Below are 26782 nucleotides of genomic sequence, written 5' to 3' on the forward strand. Positions count from 1 at the left end.
GCAGATGTGGGTGAGATACCTGTAGGGAGGTGACTATGGCAGTGTTTATATTGATTTTGATTTTGCTCTTTTCCTCTCAGATTTGTCTGGCCATTTCTGACCCTTTTCCATGGGTCCCGGCCAGAAGGTGCTTTAGTCTAGTGGCCGGCTTTCAGGCCTTGCTTTGGGCCAATCCCTTTTGGGTTGACTTTTGCCCACGAGGGGATGGGTAATTGATTTAGAAGTTATATTCTTTGTGTTCCGTATTGTATATTCACTGTATTAAAGTCCCTTTTCATTAAAGTTTTATATGTTTTGTCTTATTGTGGCGGATGGCAGAACCCACTTAGAGCAGGCAGGTTTGGGGGCTCCAGTAGTGCACCCCTCTCCCTGTCACATAACAGATTTTGTCCTGTAACAAGTCAACTGTCCGTCTGCAATCTTAGAATCCTCTGAGCGCTTGGAGGCAATGATTTCTAAGGCTTCACTCAGTCGCTATCTTGCCGCTAGTCCGCTTCCTTTAAAAAGGGGGCCCTGCCCAAACTATTTTATTGTGGCATCCTTCACTACTTCCAGTGGTGGTATCTTTATTAAATTTAAAAAACAAACCCCCATTTCTTGCCCACAGGCAAGTTTGTTAAAGTGGAACGAATAAAGAAAGTGAATGGGACTGCCTGGGGAACCTGGGCATTATTAAACTAATGATCCAAAGATTTGATGAGCTGTTATGCTAATTCAGATCTTCAGGCAGGACACACCCAAGACTATTCCCTTAACCAGGCAGTGCTGCCTGGAGTGTAAGGGCCTCAGGCACCCCAACCTCACTGCAGCAAGCCCTTCCAGTCTTGTCTGTAGCTTCTTTTAGCATTGTTTCAGTAAATCAACCGTCTTTTGTCCATTCAGTCTCTTGGGAGTTCTTTCAATCCAGTGCCTCTGGGCTACCTCTGATTCTACCCCCCACCACTCACCCCACTTCCTACCACCTAAATAGTTCACCCAGGAAATCTAAATTGGGGCTGGGGGTGAGAACAGTCATCCAGGGAGCAAGTTGTTGCTTTTAAAGGCTTCATTCCTGTGGGCTCAGAGGGGATTAAGCAATGCTCCCTACACAGTCAAAACAAAACAAAAGAATCTTATCTAGTGATCGCTGAAAACTTTACAGCCCCTAATTCTAAATTGCAAGGGTTATTTTCTTTGAGCAAAATTATTGAGTAAGCTGAGACTTTTTTTTTTTTTATTTAAGGAAGCCCTGTTTTCTTTCTGCAGGGCAGAGATTCCTGCTGTTGAGAAGTAACTGAGAATAATGGGTAGAGCTGCTCTTCACTGACCCTCAGGGGAGGTACCAGGCTCTGGGGTCAGGAAAAAAAAAAGACTAGTTTCAGACCCTCCCCCGTGGTGCAACGGGTTTCAGGGTTTCAGTGCAGCATCAAGAAGTTAGCCCTGGCCTCTTCAACACAAGTTCAAACCCCGGCCCCAGAGGTGACCCACATGGGGCAGCAGACCTCTCCTGACCCACCCACTGCTCCCCTCAGCAGTGTACTTCATCAATCTGCCTATTCTGCTCCCCACTCTGTCTCTGGTGAATCCTCTCACACCCCCTGCACCTCTGGCCTGTACCCCAGTTCTGTATGCATAAATAAATAAATCTTTTTTTAAAAGGCTGGTTTCACAGGCCATTCCTACTGAATCTGTTCACAGTTTTCCTCTGAATCTGTTTCCCCACCCCACCCTGGCCCACCCCCTTGTTCTTGGGAGTGAGGAGGAAGAACAGTATTTACATAATGGCAGAACTTGGAGAAGTGCGTTAAAAAATAAAAGGGAAAATGTCTGAGGAAAGCATTGTGTGTGACCTTAGTTCAAAACAAGTCCTTAACATTGTTTGCAGTTGTGGAAGGTGATCTCACTTGTATGACCTAACTCCTCCCGCAGTAATAAACTGGGTCCCTCAAAGAGCCTACCTGGCCCGCTTTTTTTTTTTTCCCTCTAAGTTGGATATTAAGGTTACAGGATGTTTTCCCATCCCAGTGACTGCAAACCCCTTCTATCTAGGAAGAAATAAACATACATCAGTTGCATACATGACCCCTCCTCAAACTTTATTCACAGCAAGCTTTGATATTTAGAGGCCTTTCCACCATCCAAGAACGGAAGTAGACTTGGAAAGCAGAGATGAATGGGAGTGACAGAATTGGCTCCAATGGAAGCTTTGGTTTCCTGCCCTCCAGGGCATAGTGGCTCATAGTGTCTTGCACTGTGTCACTCCACTTGGAAGAAGGTGGCTGAAATGATGAAGAGAATGCAAATGAGCTACCCCCCACCCCAATCCCTTGCCTGCAGGAAACCCAGCTGAGGGGGATTTTTCTTGGTAAAGCCAGCATTGCTTCTGGAAATACCTGAGTTCCCTCTATTGTCAAAGCACCAAACTCACCTCTGCCTTTTGGAGGCTAGCCACCTTTTGGGCCAAGGCTGGGGGCTACCACACATACACTACTTCCCCCATCTTTAGACGCCTCCTTGTGATTAACAGTCTCCCAGAGAGTACATGCATGGGGTGCTGTGATGGTCTCCACCCTATAACTCAGAGAGGCACCCCTCCTTTGGAACATCCCCTCATGCCCCAAATAGACACTGAAAGAGCAGCCTGAAGTATCTCCTAGGATGGGCTGTACCTCAGCATGGTGGGAAGTTACTGTGTGTTTGCCCTCACAAGGACAGGGATAAGCAGCAGGAAAAAAAACAATGAATGGCTTTACCAGAAGCTTCAGCAAAGAGGACAGTCCTGTCACTGCTGTGGGCTTCACACGAGAGAAATACCTTTCTTCCCTCCAAGCCAGTGAGCCTTGTTTCCAACCTCACCACGGAGCCGAGGCTGATTGGGCTGTTGAAAGAGCAGCAGAGGACAACAGCTCCCAGGTTGCTCCAGGAAGGGGGTAAGGGACCCTATGGGGGCGGGAGTGGTGTTTGTGGGGGCCCTAGGGGTCTACTCCAAGGCCAGAGCAATGTGCTCAATGGAAGAAAGGTGCTGTGAAGCAAGCCCGGCAGGGTGGCAGCTGTGTCTTAACATCATGGAGAAGCCACAGGCCACTCCATCCACATCAGACCGACCATTCCCCCACCTTCTAGAAACATCAAAGACCTCTTGTCCTGCCATCTTGGAGACAGATGTTTCCTGATAGCTAAATGTTCATCAACATTTCGTATTTCTGGTCACAGGGCTCCCAGCCCCTGATGGGTGGGCATCACCCTGGGGCGAGCTGGACCCACCTGCACGTTGCCTAATACGGAGCGGCCCTCCCTACACTGGAAGGGGTTCTTCCTCTGGCAGGACGACTCCCTCCATTGGTAAAATGGCACCCCTGTGTGCGGTGAGTTTGTCAAATGCCTAGGCTGCCACCGCGTGATTCAGTCAGCACCAGTGAGGGGCTGCGGGGTATTTGTAGGTGTGGCTAACAATGACCATCCCGGAACTTGAAGACAATTATCCACCTGGGTGGACCTAATCTAGTGAGCTGAAAGTCCTTACAAAAACTGAGGCTTCCTGGAGAAGAAATAATGCCTCAACATACAGCAAAGGGGGGAGGGGGGAGGAGAGAACACAAGGGACTGTGGTGGTGGTTCCCAGGTGATAGGGTGGCAGGAGACTACAACAATATAAGGACATAAAAATAAATAAGTAAAAACATTTAAAAAAAAAGAAAGAACGTCTCAAGATGGCAGATCTAGTTCCTGCCCAAGTTTCCAGGCTGACAGCTAATAACCCTAGATATTTCCAACTTGTCAGTCCCACTTCTGGGCAACCGATTGAACCAATCGAGATATACAGGTTACCATAGTAATATTGTATGTAATATAGTAGGTATTGCAATAGCTACAGTGATTGATACATTCATAATATATTGTATGTCAGAGTTCACCAGAGAAATACTTACTATACAGATGATATGCTATAACATATATTATATAGCAATGAATTAATATATACAAAAAATAAGATATAATTCTATGTTAGATAACAATGTAATATATAAACACAATACATATTAGATAATACAAAATATACATTTTGTAGTAATATGCTATATGCTATATATCATAGTATATAATGTTACCTCTGGAATATAACATATATCTCTGGAGGGCTCTGGCAGATATACTTTGTTTCCCCTGTGCCTAAGGAGGTGGCGGCTAGTCACTTTCTTCTCTGTGTACCTGAGATCTCACTTTGCTGTGGTGCAAAGAAAGTGGACCATGGAATCAGGTGGGGATCCCCGCATTTGGTCCTGGTTTTGTCATCTGCTCGCTGTGTACTCATTGCCATCAAAAACATAATAGAACCCATATCCCAGAGTCATAGAAAAGGTCGCATGGAATATATCTGTGAGTGTTAGTTGGAGGCTAAGCAAATGCAAGAACTTCTCACTTCCATCAGGCTCAATAATAAATATTTACAAGCACGTCAGTTGGCTTTCTCTACATCAGAGGTGACCCAAATAGTGGATTATCATACTAGCCAGAAAATATTTGTTTGGACATGTAACACATCTTCAAGCTTTTACCTTGCTTTTGAATACAAAAGGAACATCTAAAAATAGATGGCTCATGAGAAAACAGAAGTGGAAGTTCCCCTTTGCAACCAGGATTGCTGCCTGAGCCCGCATTTTCCGTGGTAACAATGGAGCAACACCCCACCACCTTACTCCTCACTTGGAGCATGGCCAAGAAACAGACCTTTTGAAGGTGATGGTCATGGTCCCAGTGAAGATGGCACTGACACTCTTGTATGCCGTAATGAAGAAGGTGGTGTCTATCATGGCGCCCAGCGCCCCACCATGGATAATCCTGCAGGGCCAGAGGAAGGGAGGAAAGGAAAGAAATAGTCACCCAAGCCTCCAGTCTGCACCACCAGGAGCAGGGGAGGTGAAGTGCCCAAGGGCTCCCCGCAATCCAGGGCCGGTTCTTGTTCAGTCAGGGTGGAACCAAGAAATGAGGGCAAAACAGAGGCTATGGGGAGACAAGTGAGGTTCTCCAAGGAAAGTGGCGGCAGGGGCCCCATGCACCCCACCACTAGCCTCAGCCTCAAATCCTAAGGAATCTTGTGTTCCCTGGGTTAGCCTGAGGAGGAAAGCTGGGGTCTGTAGGCAGGGAGACCTGAGTCTAAATCTTCCATTTCTAGCGACAGGACTTCAGTCTTGCAACCACTAGGGGACTCTGTTTCTTCATCTATAAGCAGGGAAAGAAACTATCTCCAAAGTGAGCACTGAATGAGCATAGCCAGAGCTCCGTGGACAGGGACTGACATTACTGATCACTGAACAGGAATCATTTTTCCACCTCATTTTAAAAAAGGTTTATTTATTTATGCATACAAGGACTGGGGTACAGGTCAGAGATGCTGGGGGTGAGAGAATTCACCATACAGAAGTAGGGAGCAGAACAGGCAGAATGACTGAAATACACTGCTGAGGAGCGCAGTGGGTGGGTCAGGAGAGGTCTGCCTCACCATGTGGGTCACCTCCCCGGCCAGAGTTCAAACTCATGCTGCAATGGCTGCAGAGAGCTTCATAGTGCTGTGCTTTAACCTGCTGTGCCATTAGGGAGGGCCCTTTCCACCTCATTTTTAACATCCACTGCTTAATGTCCATTTCTCACAACACTGCAGTTTAGGAGGCTGGAGAACTCCCTAATATGGACACCACACTTTGAGCAGGTGGCTGAGGGGCGGGTGGAGACTCCTTGCCCAGGGAGCCAGTGAAATGGGGCTCCTCTGTGCCCAGCCACCAAGGACCTGCTGAAGGCAGTCAGGTACTACCCAGCCCCCTCCCCCCTTGATATTTCACCTAGCAAAAGCCCATTGGGGTTGCTGGCTGGGCCAGTCCTCCGTGCCTTACCCAGGAAGCCCCTCCAGAAGGGGCCCAGGCTGGAACAAGCAGACACACTTCTTCTCGTCTTCATTGTAGAAGATGACATACTCGAAGCCCAGTCTCTCTATCTCTGTGACCCGGAGAAAGAGGCGAGCACCTTCTATGGTTTGGACTAGAGAGAGGAGTGGGGTCAGTGAGAAGGATGTCAGGCTGGAGCAGGCCCTGGAGATGGAGCGAGGCTGTCGGGCTCCAGGGCAGGAAGCGCCTGAGGGAGGAGGTCCTGGAAAACCCACTGCCCTCAGCTGCACATCTGTACCTCCTGGAGTGTCCTCATAAATCCTCTGAAGGAAGAAAGAGATTAGCAGGGTGAGGACAGTGGGGAGGGGTGACCTGCCTGTGAAACCAGAATTCAGCTTGTTCCTGTCAACTGAATAACACATCCTACTCTGAAGAATGTTCATTTGGCAGACCAAGCAACAAGCAGATGAAAATCCCTTCTATAAATTAAACAAATATGTCCCTCCTCCAGATTGGAGATTTGTTAAAGTGAGATTTGTCTATATGGCATGACCTCCAGGGGATGGACAGGGTTTAGGGGCCTGAGTTAGAGGTCAAAGTAAAGACTCCATTCCATGAAATATTTATAAAACACCCACATATATTGCCAAGCACCTCAAGTAGAGATGACAAGTTAGATGTATAAAATCTGAAGTCTTTTAACTGATTGCTCTTTCTCTTGAATCTCATCTCCTAGGCTCTTTCCTATCTTTCTGCTTTGCCCAGTCAAGCTGGTGACTAGAGAGTATATGAGCCCCCAAAAGGTTCAGGCTCCTGGTCTCAGTTAAGAGACCTCACTGCTTCCTGTCCACATCTCACTGTACTACCAGTCTTGGGTGTACCAGAAAAGACACTGCCCTTATTCCAGGGCACAGCCCCTCACCAATTACTCACACATTCTGCACCTGTCTACAGGAGATGGTGGGGGCATGGGGAAGTTGCAGGCAGGTAGGAGACAACCGGAGTAACTGCAAGATAGGAGTGAGAGTACTAATCCAGGAGTCAGGCACTCCTGCTCCTAACCTAGGCTTACGCTTTGCAAAAACTCCCTACGACTTAGTTTTCTCACAATAAAATGAGTTGGTTGATTGAGAGGACTGGCCCAGGGTCATGTGAAGCTGGGAACACCATGTCCAGATTGTGTTGGTTCTGCCCCTCAGGCTGAGGTGAGCCTCTGGGCGGTGTAGGAAGTGTACTGAGACTCAGAGTGCCTGAAGGAAAATGCACATAGCATGCAAGACTTTGCCAACAGTTCTGTATTATTTGGTGTGCTCCTCCAGCCCAGGCTAGGCAGTGGGGGTTGAACTTACCAGGGACAAGTTTAGCAATCTTTGCAAGGTCCTTCTCCTCAAGAAATTGTGCAGAATGCCCATACCCTGGAATTCTCTTCCATGACCCAGCCACAGTCTGCTCCATGAATTCATTATACAACCCAACCATGACAGGACTCCAGCTGGCATTAGGGAAGGAATAATCCTTGATACTGGACTGGAGGTGCTGGCTTGAGGTCTGAAACGTCAAAGAGAGGTGACACAGAAGACTTTGACACACTCATTCATGCATTTATTTCATGGATGGACCCGTTTTCACCTGGTGGATTATAGTACCATTGTCCAGAGGTGAGACAGAGCATATCAGGTTGCCCAGACTGTACAAGTGAAAATGTCTTGTGGGAGGCAAGGGAGGAAGTCGAGGAGAGAGCCTGGAGCCTGAGCAGTAATGTTCATAACTTTGGGCTTTGCCCAGCAGAATGAAAGCAGCAGGATGAAATGTCAGATTGACAGGCTAGAAGGCCCTGGCTTGCCATGGTCAGCTGGTCAAATCTCAATGGCCCTGTCTGATGTACCTTTCAAGGACAGTTTCCCCCTCCTCTCCCTTTCCTGTTTTCCACATCCTCCAGGCTCTACTTGTCCGCCTTGGTTGACTGCCTAGTTTATTATGCCTCCCCACTGGACCCTTTTCTGGCAGAGAAGAGGATGGGGTCCCACTGCTCAGCTCCCCTGTCAGGAACTATGAAATTATTCTTCATTGGAGGGTAACACCTTCCTGTGCCTTCTTTCCAGTTGGTTACTCCAGATTCACTGGTGCCCAGCAGTCCTTTCTATTCTTGTACAATGTCTTCTTGTTCTGGCTCATTTATCCCTAATGTGCTCCTTCATGGAGAGAGATTCTTCTATTATTTAAGACAGATCCTTATATTCTTATGTCATTTATGGACAGGCAGGCTTGTAGGTGGGGCAAATCAACTAACACCTGGGAGAGATCTCTAACCCTTCTCCCCAACTTCTGCCAGAGATACTTTGCCAGGTGGTGGATGGTGGGGTGGCATTGGAATCTAGTCTCCATGAAGCACTGCACTTCTGCTGCTTGTATTTTTCTTCTTCTTCTTTTTATAATAGTTTATTTTTACATCATTTTGTACATTTTTTTCATCTCAGTTGTAATCCCCGTAGTTTCCCATCACCAAGTCACCCATGTGCCATCACCATAGTCCCGTGCACTTTCTTTCGCTCCCCCCACCCCCCGTTTTTGACCCTATTCCCCACTCCACCCCCACAAAATGTCTCTGGTATATGGCTGTTCATTATTCTTATTATTTTCATATACTCCTGCTATGAGTGAAACCATCTGGTATTTTTCTTTCTCTTTCTGGCTTATCTCACTAAGCATGATCTTTTCCAGCTCCATCCAAGTTGCTGCAAAAGACATGTGTTTCTTTTCTTTTCTATTTTTTTGATTGCTGAGTAATATTCCACTGTATCTATGTACCACATCTTTTTAATCCAGTCATCTACTTTTGGGCATTTGGGCTGTTTCCATGTTTTTCCTATTGTAAATAAAGCCCTGCTTCTTGTCTTTTAATTGCTCTAAGCAACAGGCTTCCAATCTATAAAATGAAAATAACACCACCGACCCTGCCTTGCTGTGAAGACAGCAGCAGTTAATGATGTGAATATATCTGACTCACTACCTGGCCCAGAACAAGCTGCCTAAGATTGCTCTGAATCTGACCAAAAAGAGGCCTCCCTTTTCTAAATTGATCCCAAAGAATTTTTCCTAATACTGATCATAGAGGCAAAGCCTGGACTCAAATATTTTTAGAGTGAGATTGCTTATTTTATGAAAATATGAAGGGGAGGTGCCTCCCTGTTGTTGCAGCGGGTTAAATCACAACATTGCTAACCCACTTCAGAGCTAGTTCGATCCCCACACCCCAGAGTGAGCCACATGGTGCGGCAGACCTCCCCTGTTCTGCCCAGTCCTCCCCTCAGCATTGTAGTTGGTTGATCTACCAGTTCCGCTCCCCACTCTGTCTCTTCTAAATCCTCTTACCGCCTCTGCATCTCTGGCCTGTACCCCAGTATTGTATGCATAAATAAATCAATCTTTAAAAAAAGAAAATAGGAAGGGGATAGCATCTGATTGATGCTACTTTTAATATGATTGATGCACATTTTAATTGCATGCAATTTGCTTTCGATTTTGCCTACTACTTTTTTTAATCTAGAAAAGTCCACATTAAAATGTAGTGACTACTTTCTCTTGATTTGCCACTGCTGCTTCTCCTTCCCTCATTTTGAGCTCTCTGGAGAGAGGCAACCAAACCTCCCCATATCAGAAAAGTTCAGCAGGGTCAAGTGAGTGTGGAGAGGCCTCCAGATATTTTCCCTAAAACCCTAATTTGAGGGTCCACTTCTCAAAATGGAATAATATGGAACATCTTTCCATTCTTCCCAAAGTTTTATGGTCGAGGGTACCCAGCTTGTACCACCAAGGCCACAGTTACCACATCCATACACGAGAGGAGACAAACAAGCTGGAGAGTGGGTAAAGTCCTTGCCAGTTCTAGTTCTGCCTTTCTGGGACTCCACGATCCCCCTCACAACTACCCAACATCTGCTAAGCTACAGGATACTCACAGTGAGAGGCTGGGCAGGTATCCAGGTGGACCTGGGCAGCCAGGGCTGGCCAGACAGGGCCTGGAGAAGGGGCACTGTATTTTGTTGCTTTGCCAGGCATCTGAGACTTCTTTGCAGCATGATGTCCAGGCAAGGTTTGCCAAGCGAATCTATCTCCTTATAAAGGTAAGTCCTCCTCCTAATTGGTGCGTATTGGCCTGAGGTTCCATGCCAGCCATTCAGAGCCTGTCTTTGTCCCTGTATGGACAAAAATGTCAGTGCAACATCCTGTTCTGTCTCTCACCCCAGACAGAGCACTAAGGAGCAAAGCTAGAAGGGTCGTCAAGCAATTGTGAGTTAATAAGTTACCAATGCATTTGATTTTGGGAAATGCCAGATAATTTCTCTTGCAATATTGAGTCTGATAAGGAAAAATATTACTGCACAAATAAATACAATGATCCCATCAGGCGGGTGCTTTCAGGCCTGCTACAATTAAACATTCACAAAGGTTGCCAAGCTGGCAACCTCCAATTCATTGTATCTCTTTCTTCCTCCCTGGTTGTGTGAAGCCTTACATCAAATAGTACTTGCCTGTTATAAAACAATCTATTAATTTAACAAATATAAAGATGGTTATGTATAAAGCCAACTCTTTGTCTTCAGAAGGTGCTCAGACTATAGGGGAACTTCCCACCTCTGGGCCCATACTCATGAGTAACTAAAGCTTTTCCTGATTTCACCATTCCTGAAGTTCCACTTCACTTTTCGCTGCCAGGGCTAAACCCTGAACAACCACTGAGTGGTCGGGGTCACCAAGGAGGCCCACAGTGACCAGGTACAAGAAAAGAGAAACTCAGTCTCTACCTGTGAGAGCAGGTGGCTCTGGAAGCCTTGCCTTAATTCTGAGCTCTGTTTTGTTGCAAAGGCCAGTTTTCTTACTCATCTAACACAAGTTATGTGTTAAATACGGGACTGCTCCAAGCTCTGGAGATATAGCAGTAAAGAAAACAAAAGAAATCCATGTCCTGGGGGAACTTGCATCTTAAAAGGTAATAACAGGTAACATTATTGCTGTGCTTTTTATGTATCCCAAGCACTGTTCTAGATGTTCTTCGGCTTCATCTTTTTAAATGCTTGTTTTAATGCATGCTTATATTACTTGCAGAGTGCAAATTCAAATTTCACCCACTGTCCCCAAAGCGCCCTTTATGGGCTTTCTCCCCACGCCCACCGCCATCAAGAATCCAATTCAAGATCATGTATTTGAATTAGCTGTGTTGTATCTTTAGTCTCCTTTAATCTGAAACAGTTCTTTCGTCTTTCCTTAATATATTCTTAACACAACACTCAGTGTTAGATACACACCAGAAGAAACTCTGAGTCTTCCTATTGTAGGTGACACTGTTACTGACGTCTGGTCGGTAGGTGGCGCTAGAGCATAGTTTCATTACTAACCTTCCACCTACATCAGGTAAGCGTTTTGCATATAAGGAAACTGAAACACAGAACAGTTAAAGTCAGTTGTCCAAGGTAAACACAGGTAGCAAAAGGCTTATATATCCTGTGTATTTTATTGCTGTAATAATGATTCATCTTTTACGCGCACAGAGAGGTTCACAGGTTACTGGCTGTCTGCAGAGCTGGTGGGACAGACACCATCCTCCTTGTCTTACAGATGACTGCCTCGGCACTGAGAGTGGTTAGTTCAGCCCAGTTTGTAAAAGGACGAGAAAGGCCAGCGCAGGACTTTTAATGTCCCAGTGAGAAAACCTGGCATGGGTCACGAAGGAGATATGGATCCCCCTTCATGAGTGTTTTCTGTTCAAATGGCCTTGTCTGTTGAGAGAGAGAAAAATCGTAGCGGGTAGTAGTCTGGCAGCAAGATGGGACTCTGCCCCAATTTGCACACCAGCCACAGAGGTGGTCCAGTTTGGTGGTCCAGCTTGGTCGCCCCTCTCACCGGGCAGGCTGAACTCTGAGGCACGCCCTCCTCCAGGGGCCTGTGGCTCCAGGTCCAGTGGCCGGGGCACCTTGCCTGTGAGAGTACAACCGTGCTCCTAGGGTTAAGAATAACTACTTAGGCCCTCCCTGGTGGCGCAGCGGGTTAAAGCACAGTACAAAGAAGCTAAAGCCACTTCCGCATGAGTTGGATCCCCGCCTGCCCTGGAGGTGACCACATGGTGTGGCAGACCTCTCCTGACCCGCCCGCTGCTCCCCTCAGCAGTGTATTTCGTTGACCTGCCTGTTCTGCACTCCACTCTGTCTCTGGTGAATTCTCTCACCCTCCACATCTCTGGCCTGTACGAATAAATTTAAAAAAATTAAAAAAAAAAAAGAATAACTACTTAGATGAACTCTTTGAAAATTAAGTAGAAAATGCTGGTCAGCCGCCCAGCCCAGAGCAGGTGTTTAAATATGTGACAGCCCAGAGCAGGTGTTTAAATATGTGAAAGTCTCTCCTTCACCTACATCCCTCCTGCCATCATCATTGAAGGCCTCACTGTATCCGTGTGAAAAATATAACAGGTGAAATGAAGAGCACACACACACACATATTTAATATCTATATCTGTATCTATTTGACAGCTGAAGTGAAAGCAGGACATTTAGATTATAGCTGAATATGAAAATGTATTAGTAAATGCTGAAAGGGACTCTTTAATAAAGAGATAGAAAATAAAACTACAAGGTATATAAGAGAAATAAAAGTGCCAACACTTTTGTTCAGAGAAGCAAAAAGATCATTGCACACCTAAGCACTGAGAGGAAGAACTAAGGGACGTCACTCTCCCAGCAGTCAAGAAAGGCCAGCGACCCTGGGAAGGCAAGGGGAAGGACAGACTGGGTCTGGAGGGGCAGGGCTGGGCCAGGGCAGGTGGCTCTGCAGGGTCTGGAGGGCCCTGTTGGGGGCTGCTTGTTTGTGGGGGTGGGGGCGCTGCCTTATTTGTATTGTTAGAATCGACATAGCGTGCATTTCACTCTGTCTGATGGGGAAGATTGTTGCAAAGCAGACGTACAGAGCTAGCCCTTATATCTTGGGTTTGTTTTCTGCAACTCTAAGTCCATTGTCTAAATCTGTCCTATATCTGCCTTTCATTTTCTCAATGGAGTTTGTGGCACAAGAAGAGTCTGTGGTGGAGACTTGACGAGGTTTACTTGACGGTGCTCTTGGGGTCCACACGTGAGGATGGGAGGGAAAGGACACACATGCCCAATGTCGAAAATGAAAAGGAACATTACTTCAAGTTCCCATGTATTAAAAAGACTAGAAGAAGATATTAGGATAACTTTATGTTGCTATGTTTGACAACTTAGATGAAGTGGAAAAAATCCTTAAAAAGTACAGAGTTCTAAAACTGAGACTAGCAAAAAGAGAACATTTAAATAATCTCTATCTGCAAAGAAATTGAATGCATACTTTGCATGTCTCCAACAGAGAAAACGCATAACTAAACCTCTCTACAAAGCTACCCCGTGTGACCTTCACAAACACCTGGCCTCCCCAAAACCTCATGGACCCACTCACTGCCTCAAAAAGGTGGAGTGGGGAATGGGACCAAAAACGGGGGGGGGGGGGGGGGGGAAGGGAGGGAAATGCACGGGACTATGGTGGTGGCACAGGGGTGATTTGGTGATGGGAAACCCATGGGGATTACAATTGAGATGAAAAAAAATGTGCAAAATGATGTAAAAATAAACTTTTTAATAAAAAAAAAAAAGGCTCTCATTTCTCGCTCCCCAGCTCTTCCCAAATTCCAACATCCCTCTCCCTCTTCATCCATGGGCCCAGGCCCCTGGCCTCCTCTGTCCAAAAGGAGGTGACACACACCTTCCAGTGGCTTGTTTATTCAAACAGCTGGTCACCAACCCTTCAGGTCCAATCCTTATATACTCTCTCTAAGATCTCCTCAGCCATGGTGCTGTCTCTCCCCTACCCGCTTCCAGAGGTCAATTGCTCCAGACTCAAAGTCTCTTTCCAAACAAAACAAGGCTGATCCAATCATCTTTTCCCCTTGGAAAAGGGAGACTCTTCTCCCATTAAATGCCTTGACTCTTTAGCCAAAAATTGAAGGTAAAATCTGTCATGACTCAAAACGCAAGGCAAGTGAAGTGGGTAAAGTGAGGTGTGTGTTTAATACCAAAGAAATGTACTGGGAATATGTATTTTGAAGGACTTGAAAAGAAAGGTAGGAAGACAAAGAAAGTGTTGAGATTAATAAGAAGGTAAAAGAAAGTGTTGAAGTTCTGAGAGAGTTAAAAATGTTATGTGCTGGAATGACTTGCTAAGCGTAAACCCAAACTTGAACTTTCTCATCTACAGTAAGACCACAAATGAACTGTTTGAATGTTTTTGAAACCTGGCCAGGATTTTTGACTCTGGTCAGGAAACTTAAAGACCATTTTACATGTTTGGAAATTTTAGTCTTGTTTACTGGCTCATAAGTTTGTGCCTTCCTTAACAGTTAAAGCCAGCTGTACTTCATTCCTTTCCAACCTCCTCCAAGACCTTTCTCAACTGCTTCTGTTCTTAAATCCCACCCAAACTGGGCCCTCCCTGGTGGCACAGTGGGTTAAAGCACTGCACTAAGAAGCTAAAGCCACTTCCTTATAAGTTCGATCCCTGCTGCCCCAGAGGTGACCACATGGTGCGGCAGACCCATCCTGACTCGCCCACTGCTCCCTTCAAAAGTGTACTTTGACCATCTGCCTGTTCTGCTCCCCACTCTATCTCTGGTGAATCCTCTCTGCACCTTGGGCCTGTACCCCAGTTCTGTATGCATTAATAAATTAATCTTTAAAAAAAAAAACCAAAAAACCCACCCAAACCCTGGAACTGCTCAGAGACCTCTGGCTCCAAAAAAACTTTCTGTGGTTGAATTCTATGCCTTTTGCATCTTACTTTTACTTTTCTCTTTCATTCCTCTAACCCTTCCCAAGATATAAATTCCAAGTTGCACACAGGAGAAAGGACTTTTGATGCATGCACCACTATCCAGTCCAGCTCATCTCCCTCTGGGCCCAATGGACTCATGCAGCAGCCCGTCCTGGGAGTAGATCTACACCACAGACATAACGAACTATGCTCCTATCCCCAAGAAAACATACTCTGACTGCGGCTACTGATAAGTGCTCCTGTAAACCGTGATGACCACAGCGCTGCCAACCTGCTTGGGCTGCACCCCTACTCACTCCTCCCCTCCAATGAACCTGGCCATAAACCTTGCTTTTTGGCCTCATTTTCCCCACATCGCCCCATGTCAGCAGGAAGTAGCCAGAAAGAAGGCTTTGCCCCTTATCCTATAATTCAGAGGTTCAAATGTAAGGTCAAGGTGGTCAGGGCAAGGCTGGGAGCAGAAACCTTGAATTGGAGGCTGTTACTGTGGGAGCCTCCTAACCTTAAGCTTCCTGAGTTCTGGAAACTGCCTGCATTCTGGGAACTGAAAAGCATCATTGATGAATCAGTTTCTGAAAAGCCATTTCCATGCCCTATAAAAGCTAACCGTGTTCCCCAATGGGTGTGACTTCTCCAACCCCCATGGGGGTCAGTAAACCTTGCCAAGTGCAATAAAGTTCCTGCCTCTTAGAAATTTTGCCTGGATCTCTCTATCTCTGAACTCTTAAATGTTTGGATTTTACCAAACATTTAAGGAAGAAGTAATTCCAATAGTTTTTACACAAACACTTGCAGAGAGTAACAGAAAAGGGAATACTTTCCAACACATTTTTGGGGATCATACCTGACCAGGACATTGCAAAAAAGGAAGTTACAGGACAGCATCTCTTGTGAAGATAGATACAAAAATCCCACAAAAATTCAATTATTTATTAAATTGACTGTAATCAAGAAGTCATTTTATTTCAATGGATGTATAGGTTGGTTTAAGGTAAGACAGTGATTGAATGAAACTCATCAAGTCAATAGAATAATGAAGGGAGCTATAGGGTCACCTCACCATATAAGGGATGGGATTTGATAAAATTTAAATCAGTATATAATAGGCACATTAAAAAATGAAGGGAAAAAAGCCCCTACAGCTAATGTTATACTTCAGTGTGAGATATATAGACAATTTCCAGAAAACAGTTACAAAGTCTAAAAGCTGAAATGTTCGCTAATTACCATGGCAATATGTCTTATGTCTATAATCAAATTTCTAAGCGCATCCCCTGGGGTAGCCTCCGAATTCCATGCAGATCATCTTTGTCTCCTGAAAGAAGAGTGGTAGATCAGGCAGAGGCCCGCTCAGAGGCACCTTCCTCACAAAATGTAGTCCATGGTGGAGGAGCGGGAGGTGTGTTGATAGGTGGGCAAGCTATCCTTGCTCTCCCTGGGGACTTGTCCCCATGTGTAGAGAAAGCTCTTCCGAAATATGTCTGAGAGATGTTTCTTGAACTTCTCGCCCATGAACGCATAGATAATCGGGTTCACACAGCAATGTGTGAAGGAAATGGTTTCTGTGACATGAGTGGCATAGGTCAGCTGCTGGCTCATGGCACACCCATCCAAGATGTGCATGTTGTGCAGGGAAGTGAGGAAGAGGACAACATTGAATGGGACCCAGAAGATTAAAGATGCAGCGACCACCAGGAGCACCAACCTGATGGCCTTGGTCTTGTTATGGTTCTGGCAGTTCTTCAGCTGGTGTAGGATACTGGTGTAGCAGAATATGAGGACAGTAAATGGCAGCAGCAGGCCTATGATATTGATTTCAAAGTGGATGAAGATCTTCCACTTTGAAGCCTGTTGATCGTAATATGAGTAACACTGTAGCACGCCATCTTCAGAGTCCACTTGGTAAAACACCAGTAATGGGCTGGTCACCACGATGGCCGCCAGCCACACGGCCAGGCTCAGAGCCATGCCCCTTCTAGCTGTCCTCACTCTCACAGCATACACAGCGTGGACAATTGCCAGGTACCTGTCAACGCTCATGAGGGTGATAAAGAACATGCTGCTGAAGAAACCAATATAGTAAAAGCCAGAGACCATCTTGCACATTATGGTCCCAAACACCCACTGGTTCAGCTGATAGTGGGTCAGAAAAGGGAAGGAGAACACAAAAAGCAGGTCTGACAGGGCCAGGTTCAAGAGGTATATGTCTGTGATGCTCCTCAGCCTCTTGCAGGAGATGAGGACCAGGATGACGAGGCTGTTTCCCAGGAGACCAAGTATAAACAGAAGGCAGTAAATGACAGCAAGAAGCAACTTACTGTCTGTCTGGATCAGCTCTCCACTGCAGGGGCTTGAATTGGCATCGGGATAATAGTAGTCAGACATTGTCAAGTTGGGTTCAAGTGTGTAATCCATCAAGGCAGAAGGAACAGAAGCACCTGAACAGAGATTCAGCCCTTAAAAATATTTTTATTTGAAAACATGCCCTGAATCGTATCCCCTGACAAATTCGCTTAGCCAAATCACAAATTTGGTGGTGGGCTACATGTTTGTGTGTTTCCCTTCCTCACATCATTTGTTGAACCCCCCAAACCCTTGTGGTGGTATTAGTTGGCATAGCTTTTGGAAAGCAATTGGATTAGATGAGGTTATGGGGGCAGAACCCTCATGAAAGGGATGCATGCCCTTCTAAGAATCCCAAGAGCTTGCTTTCTCTCTGCACTCTCACCCTGCAAGATCCAATGAGAAGTCTGCAGTGGGCAGGCTGGGAGCAGGCCCTCACTGAACCCTGCCTGCACCCCTGCTCTCGGATGTCCCAACCTCCACAATTGTGAGAAATTAATTTTTGTTATTTACAAGTCGCCTGTTCTCTGATATTCTGATACAATAGCCCCAACAGACTAAGACAGCCCCCCCAATGCCGCTGTCCTTGGAGAGGAGCCATTGAGGAGGCAGTGAAGGGTCAGTGAGGTCACGAGAAAGGCCCTGTTCTAAGAGGCTGGGGTCCCCACAAAGAGAAGAGCCTGAGGAGCACGCAACTGTGACCTTTGTCCTATTTCTCACCCAAGCACTGAGGGGCCAGGTAAGCACAGAGCAGAGAGGAGGTTACAGGGTGGATGTCAGCCCAGAAGCCAAACCTGCTGACATCTACTTTTGGACCCTGAGCCTCCGGGACTGTGAGAGCATCGGGGGTGTTTCCTTAGCGCCGGCTGGTGTGTGTGGGGAGCCTATGGGAGCTGTGTTTTATACCCAAGTTTTCTATAACCCTGAAACATCTCTAATAAAAATCTATTTTTTTTTAAGTTTAAGACTGTCCAAGCTGACAAATACAAGAGAGTTGCATAGGGTCAGAAAAGCCAAAATTTACAAAGAAAACTTGAGTATCTGTAATTCCCCCTTTCAGGTAGCAACTGCTGCCAGATTGTCCTATTTGTTCTGGTTCTTTTTTCCTTCCTTCTTTTTTCCTCCCTCCATTCCTAGGCAGCAGAGATTAAATTAAGTTCCCTTTATTTATTTATTAAAATACTTATTTTTGGCCCTCCCTGGTGGCACAGCGGGTTAAAGCACAGCACTGAGAAGCTTAAGCCACTTCCGCATGAGTTTGATTCCCGCCTGCCCCGGAGGTGACCACATGGCGTGGCAGACCTCTCCTGACCTGCCCGCTGCTCCCCTCAGCAGTGTACTTCGTGGATCTGCCTGTTCTGCTCCCCACTCAGTCTCTGGTGAAGTCTCTCGCCACCCCTGAGTCTCTGGCCTGTATCCCAGTTCTGTATGTACAAATAAATAAATCTTTAAAAACAAATACTTATTTTTATTTATTTATGCAGGTAAGAACTGGGGTATAGATGGGAGGTGAGGAGGGTGAGAGGAGTCACCAGCAGCAGAGTGGGGAGAAGGACAGGTGGACAGGCTGAAATACACTGCTGAGGGAAGCAGCGGGCGGGTCAGGAGAGGTCTGCCGCGCCATGTGGTCACCTCGCGGCAGGCGGGGATCTAACTCATTCGGAAGCGGCTTTTAGATTCTCAGCGCTGTGCTTTAACCTGCTGCGCCACCAGGGAGGGCTGGGAATTCCTTTTTTTTTTTTTTAAATATTTATACATACAAGAACTGGGGTACAGGCCAGAGGTGTGGGGGTTGGATTCACCAGACAAGAGTGGGGAGCAGAACAGGTGGATATACTGAAATACACTGCTGAGGGGAGCAGTGGAAGAGACAGGAGAGGTCTGCTGTGTCATGTGGGCCAGCTCCCAGGCTTGGGGATCAAACGCAAGCTATGGCAGGTGTCGATATCTTGATAGTGCTGAGACTTTAAGCCCTTTGCCACCAGGGAGGTCCCTAAAGTTCCCTTTAACTATTCAACTTAGCCCACACTCTAGGAAGATCTATTAAACCAATTTCATATATCTCATTCCAAACTGTTTTCCTTTATACTTTTAGGTAGATAGATAGATAAATAATCTTTAAACAAATATATATTTCATGTTCACTTTTATCCTACATAAATGATACAGTATCACATCTCTCATTTCACATCTTGTTTTTTCTTCTCCCAGGATGTTATTTTAGAAATAAAATCACATGATTCTAACTTTAATTCATTCTTTTAACTGTTTTCGTAAGCAGTTTAATTAATTTTAAGATACAATAGAAGTAAGATCTCAATCATACTAGCAACAAAAATGATTGGAACTACTAGAAGCAAATGATTAAAAATTATCGTTCAAGTAAAAAAATTATAAAATTTTGTTGAGGACATCAAAGTATATGTAACAAAAAGGAAACATATACAATGTGGAAGGGAAGACTCAATATTTAAGACATAATTCTTCTCAAATTGATATATACATTCAAGGCAATTTCAATGCAGACTTAGAATTTTCCAAATCTGCTGGTCATGCAGATATCATTATCCATTTTGCCATCCACCTTTCTATAATTTGGGGTGCTAGGCAAGGTAGCCATTTTTAAAGATACTGACTTTGGGTGGTGAGCACAGAGTGGCATGTATAGTGGTCCAGGTGTGAAGCCATGCACCTGAAACATTATAAACCAATATAACCTCAACAAAAAATGCAAAAAAAGAAGAGAAGAATGTAAAAAAATAAAGATACCTATTCACTTTTAAGAATGTACCCAAAATAGGCTTTAAAAACATGGTGTGTGAGATATGGTGTTGGTCTTTCACTTGGGGGTGTGTGGCCAAACTCCCTCCTACCCCTTCCTTCCTACTTATCTTTGATAGTAATTTTGAAAAACAACTTTCAGGTCATCTTTTCCTGTTATAACCTCTTAATACTATGGAATAAGAGTTAGTCTCAATGCAGTCTCCTCCCCAGATCTTTCCTACTGACACCTAGCCCATACTCCCCCCACCACATATTCTTTTATCAGTAAGATCCACGGATAATATTAACAATATCTACCACTTGCTACAGCAGGCCAGGAATTTTAGGGGCATTTCTATATTTATTTCACTTGAAGCAAATATGAATATTCCTTTCTATTTCCTGGGTTACAATTATTCCTGGGGATGAGTTTCAGTCCCATACGTACAGTCAGGGGATTCAGCCAGGACTTGAAAGCTTGTCTATGGAGCCAAATGCTTCTTCTTTTTTAAGTTATTATTGTTGCTTTTAATGGGGAGAGTAAACAGCTTCAATCTTTTGACATCTAGGCTCCCTGATTTCCAAGTTTTATATTACTTTGTAGCACAGTAAAGCTGTAGTTTCCTTTTCTGAGAATGGAACTTTTCTAAGAATGGATCTGATGAGAATTGAGGGTGATCATTTAAATTAGCACCTAGCAAGAGAGGGATGTTTGCTTGCCAACTTTCCTCCTGAAAACAAAGCTCACATGTCCTTCGGTTATCTGAGAGAAACATTGTCCCTACCACAAGCACAGACACCTTTTCAGATGCTTGGTGATTTGAGAGGTCTTTTCCAATCTACCTGCCCCTCTCAGAGATGATTTGACCCTCTCCTTTAGAAAAAAAATGTCCTGGCTTGCTTCTAGTGGCCACTAGAAGCACCCACTAAACTTATGCAGGGTTTGTGAACTCTGGGGGCAAGCAAAGATCATATTTTTTAAAAATTACCTCTCAATTAAGACCTCTGATATATTGGCCTTCCATCTGTCTCTCCCCTAAAGACATAAAGTGTCCCTGCTACTTTTATGCCCCTACCCTTCTTCCCAAGGATGGCTGTTCACACTTACCTTAATTAGATCTTTTGTCCTGGATAGTTCGCAGTTGCTAAATCTCACATGTGTGCAGTTCAGAAGTGAATAACAGCTTCGCTGGAGATCTCTATCTGTGGTACATACCCAAATGGGTAGACCTACCACTGCATCCTATGGTTGCCTTTAAAACTGAAAAAAATTGATCACATTTGGATGACACATTGACACATGCAAGTCATGTCATTAAATTAGAATGACAACGGGATTATAAATTAAAGTGAGAAGACCACCACACACCTATCCAAGTGGTCACAGACAACGCCAAGTGCTGGTGAGGATGTAGACCCTCTCATTTATTGCTGGTAGAAATGTACAATCAAACAGTCACTTTCAAAAGACTGGCAATTTTTTTTTGAGTAAATTTAAGACTGTCAATTTCTTATAAAACAAGGATGGGGGCCTCCCTGGTCGGGGTAGGGGGGAAACACATGGCATGGCAGACCTCTCCTGACCACCGCTGATCCCCTCAGCAGTGTATTTCAGCACATCTGCCTGTTCTGTTCCCCGCTCTGTCTAATGGATCCTCTCATCGCCCCCTACCACCCCAGTTTTCGTATGCATAAATAAATAAAATCTTTTAAAAAAACAAGGATAGGGTTAGCATATAATCCAATGACCATGCTCCTGAGTATTTACTATGTGTGTTGAAAACATATCTATACAGATAAATGAACATGAATATTGATAGCAGCTTTACTCATAATGCAAAAAATTGGGAGAAATCAGGGCCTCCCTGGTGGTGTAATGGGTTAAAGTGCAGCACGACAAAGCTAGCCTCAGCTGCTTCAGTATGATTTCCATCCCAGCCAGGAGGGGGACCCACATGGCATAGCAGACCTCCCCTGTCTCACCCGCTGCTCCCCTCAGCAGTGTACTTCAGTAGATCTACCTGTTCTGCTCCCCACTCTGTCTCTGGTGAATCCTCTCATCGCCCTATACCTCTGGCCTGTACCCTACTTCTGCATAAATAAATAAATCTTAAAAAAAAATTGGAAGAATCAAGCGATGCTTCAAGAGCTGAATGGATAAACCCTGGTGAAATACACAGTAGAATATTATTCAGTGATTAAACAAGAGCTGTCAGGTCACAAAATGATGTACCAAGTGTAGATTGCTAAGTCTGCAAAGGCTATATACTAGATGATATATACTAGATGAAAAGGTAGAAGTATAGAGGGCAATAAAAAGGGTAATGGTTGTAGGGATTTGAGATAGAAGGGGGGAATAAGTAGAGAACAAGACATTTTGGAGGAAGTCAACAAATCACTAAGTATTTGACAAAACCCGTAGAACCATACAACACAAAGAAGGAATCATAATGTAAATTATGCACATCCATAAGTAATAAGGTATCAGTATTAATTCACTACTATTTGTACTGTGGTACAAATGTACCATACTAATGCAAGATGTTAATAATAGGGGAAACTAAAATTTGTGTTGAACTGCAAAAAACTCACAATTAGCAAAGCAATCTTAAATAACAAAGTTGTAGGCATCATCCACCCTTATTTCACACTATACCACAAAGTAATCAAACAGCATGATACTGCCATAAAAACAGATACACAGACACACAGGTCACCATTCTAGAGAGTTTAGGAAAAAATCCATGTGAATATGGTTAATTAACTTATGACAAAGGAATCGAAAGTATAGGGAAAAGATAATTTCTAATAAATTGTGTTGGGAGAACTGGACAACAGCATGGAAAAGAATGAAACTGGAACATTATCTTAGATCACCTACAAAATTAACTCAAAATGGACCGGGCACTCAAATAATAAAATCTAAGAAAACACTGGCAGTAAGCCCCTTGACATTCATTAAATGTCTCTCCTCTCCCCCCAATGACATTTTAACTGGTTTAAATAGACTTTCTGGCACAACTAAAAGAGTTGAAACTAATTCTACTTATTGGGTGTCTTTTGTATGCCAGTTTTCCTGATAGATACCTCATCCTAATTAGGTCTTATGAAAATTCTGTACAATAGTTATAATTTTTTTAAAAAGTAATATAATAGTTCAGTGGTTATACATTTTGTTTGTAAAAACGGAAACTCAGGTGATTTACCACTTAACTAGTTGGACACCAATTAAAAAGCTGAAGTCTAGACTTCATATTCAGTCCAGGGACTACAGAGCCCAAACTTCTAATTCAATTATCTTACAAATGGCAAGTAGAAGAGTCTTGGGGTTACAATATGTGTGATTTTTAAATTGAGCATTAGATTTAGAGAGTTAAATCTTTGCAACTCACTTTAAATTAATGTTTCCTGGTTCAAGAGAATGAACATGAGCCCCCAGAATTGTTGGAGAGAGGATAGAATTTATAGAACCTCTCCATCTCCAACCCACTCATTTCTGGAAAGGTACAGGAGATTCACTGCTGTCATGGCCCTCAAGCTTCATGCCGCTGTATCTATACATTACTCTATATACAATGTCCTGTCTCTCACTCTGAGCTCAGCCAGGTGACTTTCTTTGGCCAAAGGTGTTTTGGCAAGCATGGTGGAAGCAGAGGTTGAAAGAGCTTGATCAATTGAGTAGGCTCTTCTTTGTCACACAGTGCCATGTCAATATGCCCAAGCAAGTCACCTGGAGGAGCTGCAAGGTAGGTCTGAGTCATCCTAGCCAAGGCCAACCTAGACCAGCCAGCTAGTTCCATGAGCTCAACGCATAAGTGACCTCATTCAAGATCTACACAGTTGCCTGTCTAACTCCTCACCCCAAATGTAGGAAAAATAAATATTTGTTATTAAATGCACCTAAGTTTTTTTTATTTCAACTACTTTTTACACAAGCATTGTTGTGGCAAAAATCAACTGAACCACAAAGGGTCTTGCCAAATTGAGGAGCAGGATTCCGCAGGACATCATGTTGTGACAGAGCTCTTCTCTGGGGTGTGAGAAGAGAACCCCCTTAGAATTAGGGGTGCTCGAGAGAAAGAAAGTATGAAGGAATAAAGATTGTAAGCATCACTAGTGCTTAATTTTGTCTCTATCTCAGCTTTGTATGTAGAGGGATAATTATAGCTTCTTTCTGGAGAGGTTGTGGGGAAATCAAATGAGATATCAGTACAGGTAGGCCTTTGGTCAACAGCAGCTCCCTTACCTTCGCTCTGGGATTTAAACCCTCATCCCATCTTTTCACCATAAAATAAAGGCAAACAAGGGATATCGCCAGCTAAGACAGGAGAAATTTGCCCACATGGTTGTATTAGGATGGACTCCATGAAAGTCAGAGTTCACTGAGAACAGGCCAGAATAAGCCCTAACAGGAAACCACTAAAAAACCTTCCGGTTGCCTCTGTTTGCTGTTCTACTCTGCAACAGGGCAGTTGTGCAGAAGAGGCTGGCTACCAGCTCAGCTGAGGTATCAATGGGGAGGCTAAGTAGGAAATATAGTGTCCTGGAGAGCCCTGGGACCAGCTTTTAAAATGGGTAAAGCGCAACACTATGAAGATATCCACAGCCACAAGTTCAATTCCCAGACAGAGAGCTGACCCACATGGCATGAGGTCAATCTGCCTGTTCTGTTCCCCACTCTCTGGTGAATTCCCTCACCCCCCTCAAGTCCCAGTACAGTATGCATAAGTAAATAAATATTAAAAAAAGAAAAAGTCCAATTCTACCATGGTCGTTGCAAGGGGACAGTCTTAGATGAAAAAGGGCAAAAATATCTCATTTTCTCTGCATTTTAAAGAGAAGGATTGACTCAACTAACCTAGTCTTGGTACTTTCGTCCAAACAGCGATGGCAACGATCCATGGCAGAATCATGGGCTGACGAACAAATGGTTTATTTCTATTGGTTGAGACCATGCCAGTTCTACTTCAAGGATTACGTGTTTACCTTAATATCAAGAGGAAGATACAATAGCAAGATATGAAGGACTGAACTGGGCAGAACAAATCCAGACATGTTCAGACAATGTACCACACAAGTCTATAAATACTTTCACTGTGGGGTGAGGCCTTCCTATGAAGGCAACTGGCAGGCGGGGAAGGGGGTGGGGAGTTCCCTCTAGTTGATATGGCTTAACTGATGTCAAGTGAGAAACTCTGCCAATCTGCCCATCTTAGGAGCAGTTCATCCTTGGCAATGAGGATCAGAAAGCCTGGGGTGCAAAAGAACCCCTTTCCATGACCACTCCCCTTCTGGAGGTATGTGCATGTTTCTCAAGAAACTAAACAGAAGGAAAGCAGAACACCCGTGTACAGATGACACCCACTTCACTATTATTTCACCTTCTTTCTTACAGTGCAGTTCAGTATGGCTGTGGATTCCTACCTAGTCTTGTGTCATCACCCCTGAACCTCTCTTTTCCGCCTCAAAGATCCATCTCTTAGAAGCACTTGCCAGAATCTGTTCTTTCTTGGGTAACTCCCCTCCCCAGTACCATTTATACTTTGACGTAGTTTGGGGAAACCCCCAGATCCTTAAGAGTTTTATAAGTGATAATCAAAAATCACTGGGTGACAGACTCCAAAACTCAGGCACCGCAGATGAAGCTGCGTCACTAGGCTGGAAACTATGACACCTGTTTCAACCATGGGGCTGAGAGGGGTCCAGACCCGCCTCCCCATCCGGCCAGGCCTGCAACCCTCAGGTGAAGGTGGCAGACTGAGCATGAAGGTCTGGTTTTGCTCCCTTGTGCAACGCTCTGAAACTACAGTATTCTTTTTTTATTAAGGCATGAGATCACAGGAGTAGAAAAATATGAGTGACATCAACAACAGTAAAAGCATGGAACCAGGAAGGTAGCTGAACAAGTGACTGCAGGTTTTGCAGATCCCAGGAAGCCACACTAAACCAGAAGCAGCCCTGTTTACGCTTCCATTTTGAGGGGCTCTGGAAATGGTTTAGACCAGGTGTTTCAGGGACACCAGTGGTTAGTTTAAATGAGGGGATTAGGGAAAAAGTTGATTACCAAACAGCTTCCTCTCTAGGTCCCTTGTTCTATCTGGGGCAGCAAGGGGCTGCCCTCCCTCACCCCAGTAGAAGGCTGGGTTCTCTAGAGAGAGGAGTTGGCTAAGACAAAGCTGGAATGATTATTGGTTCCTCCTAAAGGATACTGAAAGGCAAAAAAAAACAACAAAAAAAATCTCCTAAATTCAGATAGTGCCTTAACTCAGACCTTCTGAAACACTCAAGGTTTTTCATATTCCACTGTATTTTAAATTTAAATTTATCATGACACAGAGATGCTGAGTTGGATGTACCAGAATATCAGACACATCCCCTATCAGTCCAGTTCTACCAAGTCAGAAGGCTGGATTGGTGAAGGAAGCTCCACAATCTTTTTTTTTTTAAAGATTTATTTATTTATGCATACAGAACTGGGGTACAGGCCAGAAGTGCAGGGGTGGTGAGAGTCTTCACCAGAGATAGAGTGGGGAGCAGAACGGGCCTATGAAGTACACTGCTGAGGGGAGCAGCAGGCGGGTCAGCAGAAGTCTACCACGCCATGTGGGTCACCTCCAGGGTGGGGATCGAACTCATGCTGACGTGGCTTTAGCTTCTTAATACTGTGCTTTAACCCGATGCACCACCAGGGAGGGGCCCCAAAATCTTTGTTAAACACTGCCCTGTTCAATGGCCAATTCAAATGGACCCAGTGCACTCGGGAAGAGCTCAGGCTGGCTGCCAAGCAACTATTACTGGGGGACTGTGAGGTGGCATGTTAACTGCATCTTGGGAGACTAACACGTTGGTCCAGTGTCTCTGGATAAGTGATTTAGTCACTCTATTCACAAGGACAGGTAGACAGCTAGAGATATTTTACCTGATTGTGCTTCCAGGAAAGTGTATCTGGTGAAAACAGACCTGACTTGAGCTTCTGTACCAAG

At 44.7% G+C, this 26782-nt stretch overlaps 1 protein-coding gene across 1 annotated transcript; it reads right to left on the reverse strand.

Moving 5' to 3' along the window:
- Nucleotides 1-16058: 16058 nt before the first annotated feature.
- CCR8 (chemokine (C-C motif) receptor 8) lies at nucleotides 16059-17108 on the reverse strand. Its single transcript, XM_004676292.1, has one exon. The coding sequence runs from the start codon at nucleotides 17106-17108 to the stop codon at nucleotides 16059-16061; it is 1050 nt and encodes a 349-aa protein (XP_004676349.1).
- Between the last annotated feature and the right edge of the window lie 9674 nt (nucleotides 17109-26782).

Source organism: Condylura cristata, unplaced genomic scaffold, assembly GCF_000260355.1.
Source record: "Condylura cristata isolate star-nosed mole 26May11 unplaced genomic scaffold, ConCri1.0 scaffold00004, whole genome shotgun sequence".
Lineage (NCBI taxonomy): Eukaryota > Metazoa > Chordata > Mammalia > Eulipotyphla > Talpidae > Condylura > Condylura cristata.

Bases quoted from the DNA above. Each gene is read 5' to 3' on its own strand.
- CCR8 (XM_004676292.1), bottom strand. From the start codon at position 17,108: ATGGATTACACACTTGAACCCAACTTGACAATGTCTGACTACTATTAT.